The sequence below is a fragment of the Cucurbita moschata genome, unplaced genomic scaffold, assembly GCF_002738365.1.
Source record: "Cucurbita moschata cultivar Rifu unplaced genomic scaffold, Cmos_1.0 Cmo_Scf00058, whole genome shotgun sequence".
Classification (NCBI taxonomy): Eukaryota; Viridiplantae; Streptophyta; class Magnoliopsida; order Cucurbitales; family Cucurbitaceae; genus Cucurbita; species Cucurbita moschata.
The window spans coordinates 68,259-80,538 of record NW_019268574.1 but is presented as its reverse complement, the minus strand read 5'-3'; the positions used below and the strand labels follow the sequence as shown (position 1 = coordinate 80,538).

The 12,280-nt window shown below is 34.5% G+C and overlaps 1 protein-coding gene and 1 long non-coding RNA gene across 2 annotated transcripts in view; both read right to left on the bottom strand.

Annotated features, from left to right (window-relative positions):
• LOC111436646 overlaps window positions 1–5,699 on the bottom strand; it is a 6,511-nt gene extending 812 nt beyond the window's left edge. The window contains exons 1-2 of the long non-coding RNA XR_002709300.1: window positions 5,582–5,699; window positions 3,446–3,451 (exon numbers count right to left, since the gene is read on the bottom strand). This is a non-coding gene — a long non-coding RNA (uncharacterized LOC111436646). The remainder of the gene's footprint in view (window positions 1–3,445; window positions 3,452–5,581) is intronic.
• Window positions 5,700–8,954: 3,255 nt separating this feature from the next.
• On the bottom strand, window positions 8,955–9,816 carry LOC111436660. Its single transcript, XM_023074379.1, has 3 exons — window positions 9,804–9,816; window positions 9,014–9,633; window positions 8,955–8,972 (listed from the first exon to the last, which is right to left on the bottom strand). Exons 1-3 carry the CDS (start codon window positions 9,814–9,816, stop codon window positions 8,955–8,957), a joined length of 651 nt encoding a protein of 216 aa, XP_022930147.1.
• Window positions 9,817–12,280: the final 2,464 nt, after the last annotated feature.

Sequence of the window (12,280 nt, the reverse complement as noted above, 5' to 3'; positions counted from 1 at the left end):
ATATTTTTTTTTTTTTTTTTTTTTTTTTTTTTTTTTTTTATTGTCATTATCATAAATCAAAATAATATTGATAATGAATATTCTCAATTAACTATCTTGTATATATCACATCTAATAGTTTTATATTTGATGGTTTTTTTTTTTTTTAAATAGAGTCCTAATGATCTAATTAGAATAAGAAATTAATTATTTTAACATTTAAAAGTATTCAATTAAAAATTAATTTGTATTTTAGTTTGCACATTTAATGAGAGAGATGTTAGTTTGTTATTAAGATAAGTTATATCTTACATCTTTCTTTTCTTTTATCTCGATTTTTTTTTAATTATTTAGATTTTTCTTAGAAATTAAATACCAAAAACATTTTACATATTAAGTAATCACATCAGGGTAAGGGCCCTAAATTTCCATGGCTACTAACATCTCACTCAATTCTAATAGAAATATAACTTTTTAAAATAAACATCATTTATAACATAAACTTCGAAAACTCTCTCTATAAAACATAGCCATAACGAAATACTAAAGTTGAGAAAAAATAAATAAAACAAATACAAAATAATTTAAAATAATTGAAGTACAAAACAACTTATTTTAATATAAGACTAGGAATTTAAATATGGGTCTACCCTATGCACGTGCCACCGTCTCTGATCGCGTTGCCACCATCCTCCTCCGTACAAGTGCGCCTTGCCTTTACCTGAAAAATGATGTGGCACATGGCCTTAGTATAGGGGGGCATGCAAATGCAAACACATGCAACCGTGATTTAGGGACATATCTCTAGCTCATCTAGGGGTGACTTTCAGCTTGAACAAATTGGATGTGTAGTACTTCTGTACATACGAATCACACGTGCGAGTGTTAATCCCCAGGGCGCTCGCACACCCCTGAACCCCATAGCGACATCCAGAGGTGAGTGGAACCCCATAGTGTCATGCACCTCATGAACACCTTGCTCGTCATACTTTGCGCAATCGAACTCATCATCATATTGTGCATGTCTGCACTCATCATCTCAAGATGAAGTATCCCTATGCTTATGAACATAAAATACACATGAGGTCCCTCCAATGTCCATCTTATCATCTCTTCTGACACAACCCTCTAGTCTCATCTCTTTGTTACTCGTAGATATTTATATTAATATCATTTTCATGCTCTTAGGGTTGTGTTCTTGATATGAACCAAAAGACATCAACCCTACAATATCCTTCAATGGAGAAGTGAAGAAAAGGTTGTCAAAATTATCAAAAAGATGTTTCAATTCATGCCACATTGAAGAAGAATGAAGTTTGATTGTTATAAATTTTGGGTGGGTTATAATTTAGAGTAATTTAGAGTTATTGTATTTCATTAATGTAGTTTAAGACTTTTAATTTACTTTAGGTTACAATTACATAATGGTTAATTATTGCCATTAAGTATGAATGTTACAACTCTTGGAATGCCTTTAGTAGTTTCATTTTGAGGCTATATAAAGCCATGTAGGTTGTATTTGTAGGCAGACTTGAAAAATATAGTAAAAAACGCATTTGTGCTTTTCTTTAGCCAATGGCTAAGTTTCTTTGCAATTCTATGTAGTTTAGATTGCATGTAGAATCATTCAAGCTCGACATGATCAATCTTGCTTGTGGAGTGATTCGGATCTCAAACAAGTGTTCTTGCGTTGAGATATTTGATCAACAAGAATCATTCAAGCTAGACATGATCGATCTTGCTTGTGGAGTGATTCGAATCTCAATCAAGTGTTCTTGACTTGAGACAATCGATCAACAAGGTAATCCGAATCTTATTCCCCTTGTATTGATTCCTTACCATATCATTTGGTATCAGAGCTTCAGGCTCAAGATCGGATATATGTTTCCTTTGCGTTTCTTCTCAATTTTATTTTTATTTATTTTTATCTTTTTAGTTTTGAATCGACCCAGAGTTCAAAATTCAATCTTTGCTCTATTTACAATTTTGAGAGGTGAGAATGAGAGTTTCATTTGTGTAAACGTGTGTAAAAAGAGTGGCCTAAAATTCCTTGAGTGTATACTCGTGAGAGAGTGTTGGGAGGTCCTTTGTATTTCCATAACTTATTTTTTGCAGCAAAGTTTCACAATTAGATTCGAGGACGAATCCTCTTGAAGAAGTGGAGAATGATATGAACCAAAAGACATCAACCCTACAATATCCTTCAATGGAGATGTGAAGAAAAAGTTGTCAAAATTATCAAAAAGATGTTTCAATTCATGCCACATTGAAGAAGAATGAAGTTTGATTGTTATAAATTTTGGGTGGGTTATAATTTAGAGTAATTTAGAGTTATTGTATTTCATTAATGTAGTTTAAGACTTTTAATTTACTTTAGGTTACAATTACATAATGGTTAATTATTGCCATTAAGTATGAATGTTACAACTCTTGGAATGCCTTTAGTAGTTTCATTTTGAGGCTATATAAAGCCATGTAGGTTGTATTTGTAGGCAGACTTGGAAAATATATTAAAAGAAGCATTTGTGCTTTTTCTTAGCCAATGGCTGAGTTTCTTTGCAATTCTATGTAGTTTAGATTGCATGTAGAATCATTCAAGCTCGACATGATCAATCTTGCTTGTGGAGTGATTCGAATCTCAAACAAGTGTTTGAGATATTTGATCAACAAGAATCATTCAAGCTAGACATGATCGATCTTGCTTGTGGAGTGATTCGAATCTCAATCAAGTGTTCTTGCCTTGAGATATTCGATCAACAAGGTAATCCGAATCTTATTCCCCTTGTAGTTGATTCCTTATCGTATCAGTTCTATGTCGATCTAACAACATGATGCAATATGACACTCATCATATATCATGCTCAATATGGAAAACATCATCATATTAAGGTAAACATCATGCAATCATCATACTCACCATATTGCCATAAAGTGCATCAAGCATATCAAGTACGTCATTCATCAAAATATATATACTACGTACATCATCAAGCATCATAACTCATACATCATCATAATTCATAGATCATATAATCATAAACCATCATCATCTATGAATCTACAAAAAGAGGAAAACTTATTGCATTGTGGGAGACCATTTTCTTATTTCCTATATCATCTTTATATATTTTCCTTATGCAACAAGATATAGTTACGGTTGTATTTATCTAGTTGAATGAAAAAAATGTTTGAAGTTAAAACTTTTGACCGTGAAATGTAATCTTACCATTTATACTATATTAAGGATAATTAATTCTTTTGAGATTATTTAAGAGGTTGGATTAAGGCTGAGAAGTCTTAATAATTCAATGAGGATATTGAAACTAACATGTCCCAATTTTAGTTGAACTATAGCCATGAAAAGTAACAGCACAAGTTTATTAGCACATATTTAGGATTTTAGAAGAGAGTCAGCACCATCACCTATTTTGGGAAATGAATAGACCAGCAGCTTAAGATTACATACTTCCATCTGTTGATCTTAATGGGATCGGATCTTGTCATTCATGATTCCTCTCTGCTATATCCCACTTACGGTATCATAGTTGGAATAGTCAGTAAACAGCAACAAACAAACGATAACAATCATAAATGATGTAACACATATACTTCTCACTGAGGGATTAAAAAGAATTTATTAAACTCTTTGTAGAATTGGTAATTTACTTATTACTTGATACGTGTGACGGTGGCATGAAATTAATCTAAGGTAAGTCTTTGATTTCAAATGATAAGGAATCCCTTTTAAGATTTAGATTAACTTGTTGATCGAATATATCAAGGTAAAAACACTTGATTGAGATTCAAATCACTCCAGAAGCAAGATCGATCAGATCTAACATGAATGATTCTAAAGATGCAATCTAAACGACGTAGAATTACAAAGACATTCTAAAGATGCAATCTAAACTATGTAGAATTGCAAAGATGCTTATCTATTGGCTAATGGAAAATGTAAGAACACTTAACATTAATGATAAGGTATAACTAGAAGTAGATGAAATATCTCAAGGCAAAAACATTTGATTGAGATTCGAATGACTCCACGAGCAAGGTCGATCATATAAAGCTGAATGACTCTAAATGTGCAACCTAAACTACTTAAAATTGCAATAAAACTTAGCAATTGGTTAAAGGAAAGCCTCTTCTTACTAAATTTTTCAAGTCAGCTTTACAAACAAAGACAACCCTTATATAGCCTCAAAATTAAAGCTTTTAACCTTATATGAGGAATTCTAAGAGTTCTAAGAGTCGTAACTTTCATAATTTATGACCATAATTAGCTACGGTGTAAATATGTCTTAATTACATTAAAGAAATGTCATGACTCTAGATTATCATCCACCCAAAATTTGTAAACAAATGAAGATTTATTATTCTTCAATGTGGCGTGAATCAACATATTGTGATAATTTGCACAATATTTTCTTTACATCTTCCTTGAAGTTTATATTGCATGATTGATGTCTTGGTTCATGTCAGATAGTGTATACTCACACTTATACAGGTGATTAATTAGAAGGAATGTTTAGTGCCTAAACAAATTAGAAGGAACAAATTACCAAAATGTATGATCCAAGCAAGTTTCCAAATCATTCCTACGATGTCACAACATCCTACCGTATACGATATTGATCACTTGTCATAAAATCGAGTGTTGTGTAGTGCATAATCTGAACCTTTATCATGCTCATGTTTTACTTACTTGGCATGGTAATATTATTGTTTCTCATGATCTCAAAACTACTAAGAGTGGTTCCAATCTCATTATTTTTCAAGGTTTTAGATTTAAAAATGAAAATAACCTTGTTCTTTCTTATATTCTCAAACATGTTCTAAACTACAAATAGTAGAGAAAATCTTACTGTTGCACCTAATCTCTGTGACAACTTTATTTTTTCACGGTCTCAAATGTGGTCTCAAAACTACACAGAATTACACTAACCTTATTTCTCATGCTATAAATGTGTTGTATGAACGAGACATATAATTCAATCATCATCCATAGAGAAGAAAATCTCTACCATATTATAGAATAACTTTGAGTTCATGAAATAACTTAAAATATTAATTTATAAAACATAAAAGTAGGAGAGACTAGGAATGGTATGTTTTTGTTTAAAAATATAATTATCCTTAATGACGGTCAAATGAAGAGAGGGGGAAATTAGAAATTAAATAGTCAAACATTCTATACTTGAAATACTCCCAAACCCATAAATTTAAGAGCCTTTTTAAATGTTGTGGTCTTCTCTAAATATAGTTTTCGCATCAAACTATATATAGGGCTTCACATTATCATAAAAATTCAAGCACCCACACCTTAGCCATTGCTACTCTTCATCATATGTGAAACGAGCTTGTAGCCCTACAACTGCAAGACACTCCATAATGGCCATGGGCAAAGGTTTCAAGCTCTTTCACACCCTTTTCTTAGTGATTACTTGGCAATATTGTGCGAAAGTGGGTGCCACTTTTGGGGATGAAACTGGTGTCGTAAATCTCGATCATCAATTTTCATTTCGTGCCTTTGGATCACATGACCCACAAGCTCCAACGGTTGCACCAATTGGAAGTAGCACAAAAGTTTTAGTGGCAGCACCATTTGGAAGCATCGCTCAAACTCCCGAGGCTCTAACCCCGGAGGTTGCGTCAGCTGAAAGCAATGCTCTAACCCCGGAGGTTGCGTCAGCTGAAAGCAATGCTCTAACCCCGGAGGTTGCGTCACCTGAAAGCAGTGCTCTAACCCCGGAAGTTGCGTCAGCTGAAAGCAGTGCTCTAACCTCGGAAGTTGCGTCAGCTGAAAGCAGTGCTCTAACCTCGGAAGTTGCGTCAGCTGAAAGCAGTGCTCTAACCTCGGAAGTTGCGTCAGCTGAAAGCAGTGCTCTAACCCCGGAAGTTGCGTCAGCTGAAAGCAGTGCTCTAACCCCAGAAGCTCCACCAATTGGAAGCACTCAAACCACAACCATTACACCAATTGGAAGTAGCACTCAAACACGAGAGTAGCATTGAGGTTTCTTTGCTAAACCTATGCCAAATTGAATCCACAAATTCATTATTTCTATATTTTTTTCTTAAATGGAATGGGTTTCCTACCTTCTTTTCTCATATTTAATTTTCTCCTTTAATTAAAGAGATATTTTTGAAACTTAATGAAACACAATTTTCTCCTTTAATTAAAGAATGATATTTTTGAAACTTAATGAAACACAGTTTCACAGTCTACTCAAAGACCATACCCTCACTTATGGCGATGTTATTGGTGTCGTAAATCTCGTAATTTTCATTTCGTGCCTTTGGATCACGTGACGCACAAGCCCCAACGGTTGTACCAATTGGGAGTAGCACAGATGTCCTAGTGGTTGCACCTCAAACTCTTGAGTCGCTAACTTCAAAGGTTGCGTCAGGTGAAAGCATTGCTCTAACCTCGTAGTTTACGTCAGGTGAAAGCATTGCTCTAACCTCGTAGTTTACGTCAGGTGAAAGCATTGCTCTAACCCCAGGCTGCCCCAGTGGGAAGCATTCAAACCCCAACCATTGCCTCACTAGGAAAAATTATTGTTGAATATTTGTAGTTGAATATTTGTAAAAACTTCAACTAGGAAAAATTATTGATGCATCTCATTAGAATAAAAAATTAATAATTTTAAAAAAAATTATTTATGCGGGACACTATTTCTATAGTTGCGAAAAAAAAATTGCAAAATTGGATCCAATTAATCAAATAAGAAAATTGCATTGATAAAAATTTTATTCTATCTCACGATATTTGAAATTACAAATATTTTTTTCAGAACTTTACTTAGAGGACGTCTACGATGAGGCTGGTGACAGACTAAGTCACAATGAAAAGTGATAAAATCTTTTTTAAGACTTTAAAACAACAAAAGTTTAAAAAGATTCAAATAAATACAAGAACGGATACTAGGGATTGGAATTCAACCAAAATACAAACTAAAACTAAAAAAAGCAATGTCATAGAGTAGAGTTGCTCGCTTAGGCCATAGGGCTCAAGAGTTGTTCGCCTTCATTATGACCAGACCATATGCCATAGAGTAGCTCGCTTAGGCCATAGGGCTCAAGGGTTGTGGAGAACTGACACAATGCCTTCGTCTAAAACATTGAGGCATTTCAAATCTTGACATGATTTAGGTGAACCAACATGTGATGTCGTAGAGCATGTTTGATGGACACAAAATTTAGTGGGCTTTCATATTTTATATAGATCAAAGTAGTATAACCAAATTCTCTCTAAAACTTTGGCTTTAGAGGTCAAGGCTGCCCTCCCTGACCATTCAAAAAGCCTATTATTGATACTCATGTCGACATGGTTGCCTCTGTCTTGCATATGCCTTAGCTTTTTTACAGGTGTGTTGGATGATGCACCTCCCTCCTCAATCATCTCATGGATTTGTCTATCTTGACACTAGCGTGGCCGATTAGGTACACTAGCGTGGCCGATTAGGTTTCACTCGAGGATCACAAGCTCAAGAAACAAGGTCCCCAATTCGAAAAAAAGAGGTAACTAGCAATACTATAGTTTTTTAAAGAAAAACAAATATTTGTAGGAATTATTTGAAATTCAAACCCTCAAAGATATGGTTTCTTATGTTCTAATCCTATTTAAGTCATTTTAGCTTTCTACCGTTCTCATAGTCTAGCCCAATTAAAGTTTTTATCTAGGCGTGATATCTTATCACTCAACTCAAAAGTCCTTAGGTCAAATGTGAGGAAGTGACCCCATATTCTGGCAAGACCATGCAAATACTCTTAGCAAGTCTCCTAATCATCCCTACAATATTACAACACCCAACCGTATGATATTGATCATCGGTCATACAACCTGAACCCTATTAATGCTCATGTTTCACCTACTTGGCATGGTATCTAGAACATACAAATTAGCTACACGGTAACATTGTTGTTTCTCATGATCTCAAAATTACGAAGAGTGGTGCCAACCTCATTATTTTTCATGATTTTAGATTTAGAAATGACAATAACCTTATTCTTTCTCATAGTGTCAAACATGTTCTAAAAAATACAAAGTCTATTGCTCATAATCTCCAAACTACAAGATTGTTTCTCATGGTCTTAGAATTACAAAAAGCGACGACAACCTTATTTTTTTACTGTCTCAAATATGGTGTCAAAACTACAAAGAATTGCAATAACCTTACTATTTATCACGATCACAAACTTGTTCTCAAAACTACAAACAATTGCGACAACCTTATTCCTCATGCTATAAATGTGTTGTATGAATGAGACAAATAATCCAATCAAGTATCATCCACATAGAAGAAAATATCTACCATATTATAGAATAATATCAAGTTCATGAAATAAAATAATATATTAATTTATTCCAAATAAAAGTGACAAAGGTTAGAATATGTTTTTGTTTAAAAATATAATTATCTTTAAATGAAGGTCAAAGGAAGGAGGGAGAAATTAAATAGTCAAACATTCTATACTTGGAATATTCCCAAACCCACAAAATTTAAGAGCCTTGTCTTTTCTAAATATAGGTTCTCCATCAAACTATATATAGGGCTTCACATCATCTATAGGGCTTCACATCATCAGAGAAATCCAAGCACCCACACCTTAGTCATTGCTACTCTTCATCATTTGTGAAACGAGCTTGTAGCCCTACAATTTCAAGACACTCCACAATGGCCATGGGCAAAGGTTTCAAGCTCTTTCACACCCTTTCCTTAGTGATTGCTTGGCAATATTGTGCAAAAGTGGGTGCCACTTTTGGAGATGAAACCGGTGTTGGAAATCTCGATCATCAATTTTCATTTCGTGCCTTTGGATCACATGACACACAAGCCCCAACTGTTGCACCAATTGGAAGTAGCACAGAAGTTTTAGTGGCAGCACCATTTGGAAGCATCGCTCAAACTCCCGAAGCTCTAACCCCGGAGGTTGCGTCAGTTGAAAGCAGTGCTCTAACCCCGGAGGTTGCGTCAGTTGAAAGCAGTGCTCTAACCCCGGAGGTTGCGTCAGTTGAAAGCAGTGCTCTAACCCCGGAGGTTGCGTCAGTTGAAAGCAGTGCTCTAACCCCGGAGGTTGCGTCAGTTGAAAGCAGTGCTCTAACCCCGGAGGTTGCGTCAGTTGAAAGCAGTGCTCTAACCCCGGAGGTTGCGTCAGTTGAAAGCAGTGCTCTAACCCCGGAGGTTGCGTCAGTTGAAAGCAGTGCTCTAACCCCGGAGGTTGCGTCAGTTGAAAGCAGTGCTCTAACCCCGGAGGTTGCGTCAGTTGAAAGCAGTGCTCTAACCCCGGAGGTTGCGTCAGTTGAAAGCAGTGCTCTAACCCCGGAGGTTGCGTCAGTTGAAAGCAGTGCTCTAACCCCGGAGGTTGCGTCAGTTGAAAGCAGTGCTCTAACCCCGGAGGTTGCGTCAGTTGAAAGCAGTGCTCTAACCCCGGAGGTTGCGTCAGTTGAAAGCAGTGCTCTAACCCCGGAGGTTGCGTCAGTTGAAAGCAGTGCTCTAACCCCGGAGGTTGCGTCAGTTGAAAGCAGTGCTCTAACCCCGGAGGTTGCGTCAGTTGAAAGCAGTGCTCTAACCCCGGAGGTTGCGTCAGTTGAAAGCAGTGCTCTAACCCCGGAGGTTGCGTCAGTTGAAAGCAGTGCTCTAACCCCAAAAGCTGCACCAGTTGGAAACACTCAAACCACAACCATTACACCGATTGAAAGTAGCATGCAAACATGAGTAGCATTGAGATTTCTTTGCTAAACCTAAGCCAAATTGAATCACTATTTTGTAGACAAATTCATTATTTCTATATTTTTTTCTTATATGGAATGGTTTTCCTACCTTCTTTTATCATATTTGATTTTCTTTTTTAATTCTTAATGAAACATGGTTTCACAATCTATCAAAGACCATACCCAATGAATTTATCCAAGCATTAATATAAAATGTCACTAATACATAATCAAACTATTTTTCAATCTTGACAAATTAAATAATAATAGGTTATTATGATTCAAAACTAAGACATCGGTTCAAACATATTCAACGCAAGTCGTGGAGGGGAAATAGACTTCCATGTAAATTAGGATGATGATGTCCATGTAGTTCTCAGGACAAATGTAAGGAAGTCTTATCAAATCTCCTAATCATCCCTACTTGGTCACAACATCCTATTGTATGATATTGATCTCTAGTCATAAAATAGAGTTCTGTTTAGTGCTTTACTTGAACCGTTATCATGCTCATCTTTCTCTTAGTTGGCATGCTATCTAGCATATACAAATTAACTACTTGACAATATTTTTGTTTCTCTCAAAACTATGAAGAGGGCACAATCATTGTTTCTCAAGGTCTTAGAATTAGAAAGGACAATAATCTTGTTCTTTCTCATCACCTCAAGCATAATTTGAAAACTAAGCAATTCTTACCATAAATGAGTTTGTACGAATAAGGCAAATAATCCAATCAAGTACAAAGAAAATCTCTACCCTATTAAAGTTCATGAAATAAAATAAAATATTAATTTATTACATGCCAGAAATTCTATATTTTTGTGGCACAAATGAAGGAAGGAGAAATTAGAAATTAAATAGTCAAATTTGAGAGCTTTTTAAATTTTGTTGCCTTTTTTAAATATAGGTTTTCCTAAACCCACGGCTACTCTTCATCATTGGTGAAAAGAGTTTGTGACCCTACAACTTTGAAGACACTCTACAATGGCCATGGGTAAAAGTTTCAACCTCTTTAAAGTGATTGCTTAGTAATATTGTGCAAAAGTGGATGCCACTTTTAGCGATGTCACTAGTGTGGTAAATCTCGATCATCAATTTTCATTTCATGTCTTTGGATCACATACACACAATTGGGAGTAATCAATTTTCATTTCATGTCTTTGGATCACATACACACAATTGGGAGTAACATAGAAGTCCTAGTGGTTGCACCTTTTGGAAGCATCGCTCAAACTTCGGAGGCTCTAACCCCAAAGAATTATTCGGTTGGAAGCATTGCTCGAACCCTAACCATTGCACCAATTGAAAGTAGCACACAACCGTTAAAATAGCATTATTGTACATGGAAGTTTCTTTGGCTATTAAGAAAGCAAAACCTAAGCAAAACTGAATCACTATTTTTTTTCTTGAATGGAATGATTTCCTTACATTTTTTTTTATTTTGTCATAATTAATTTTCTATTTTAATTAAAGAATGATATTTTTAATATTTAATGAAATAAGTTGTTTTTAATATGGTACGGTCTCACAATCTACTAAGTGAGACCATACCCAATAAATTTATTGATGCATTAATATAAAAGGTTTGATACGTATAAAATTAAAAGAAAGTCACATCTTTACTTTGTTATTTAATAAATAGTGAAGGTATTGTTTTTATTCATACGTCTGTGTCGAATTCAACGAATAGTCAAACTTCGAACCGATTCTAAAGCTTTTTGGGACTCTTTTAGTTCACAAAAATTGTTGGAAATCTCATATTGAATGTTTTGGAGTTGGTAAGATCGAAAATCATTAACCACAACCCTCGAATTTATATGATATATGAGGAAAAACACAATTTTAGGAATCCTAACACTACCCATAACATCTTATTTATAGATCAAGCTTACATTGCATTGATTGTTCCAAAATGGTGTGAATTTTCTCATTTTTTTATTTTAAAGGTTTCTTTATATTGGAAATATTTACTCCAATGAGGGTGCTACCGACATTGATTTTCAATTTTAATCATTGGATCTACAAAAAGTCGAGTCTTGTTAAACATATCCAAATTGCAGCTCAATCTAATGGTCAGATGTAAATATAAAATCGATTTTCTTCTGCTTGATAGTTCTGGAACCAAATCCGGCCGATTTTCTTTAATGACAAGTTTGTAATGAAGTGAAACTTCACAGACATTTTGGTAATTGTCCATTTTTCGAATATTTTATTATTATTTTTTTTCGAAAATTCTAGAAGTTTTCTAAGAATTCTTCAACTCTTGTTGGTCAGCTTTTTTGGTTCTTGAAATTTCTTCCAGAAAAACAATTAAAAATTAGGAAAGATCCTTGATAATTTGAAAAATGACATTTTTACCCTTTTCACCTAGTTTTTCCTTTCCAATCCTTCTATCTAACTCCTTAAAATTACTTGTTACAGTGTATAAATGACTTTCTTAAGACCCTTGTCCTATTTAATCTTTTAATTTCTTTTTTGTTGATCGTTTGAGTCTTACATGGGCAACTTATTCTTAAGACCCTAGTTTTTTTTTTTTTTTTTTTTTTTTTTTTTTTTTTTTTTTTTTTTTTTTTTTTTTTTTTTTTT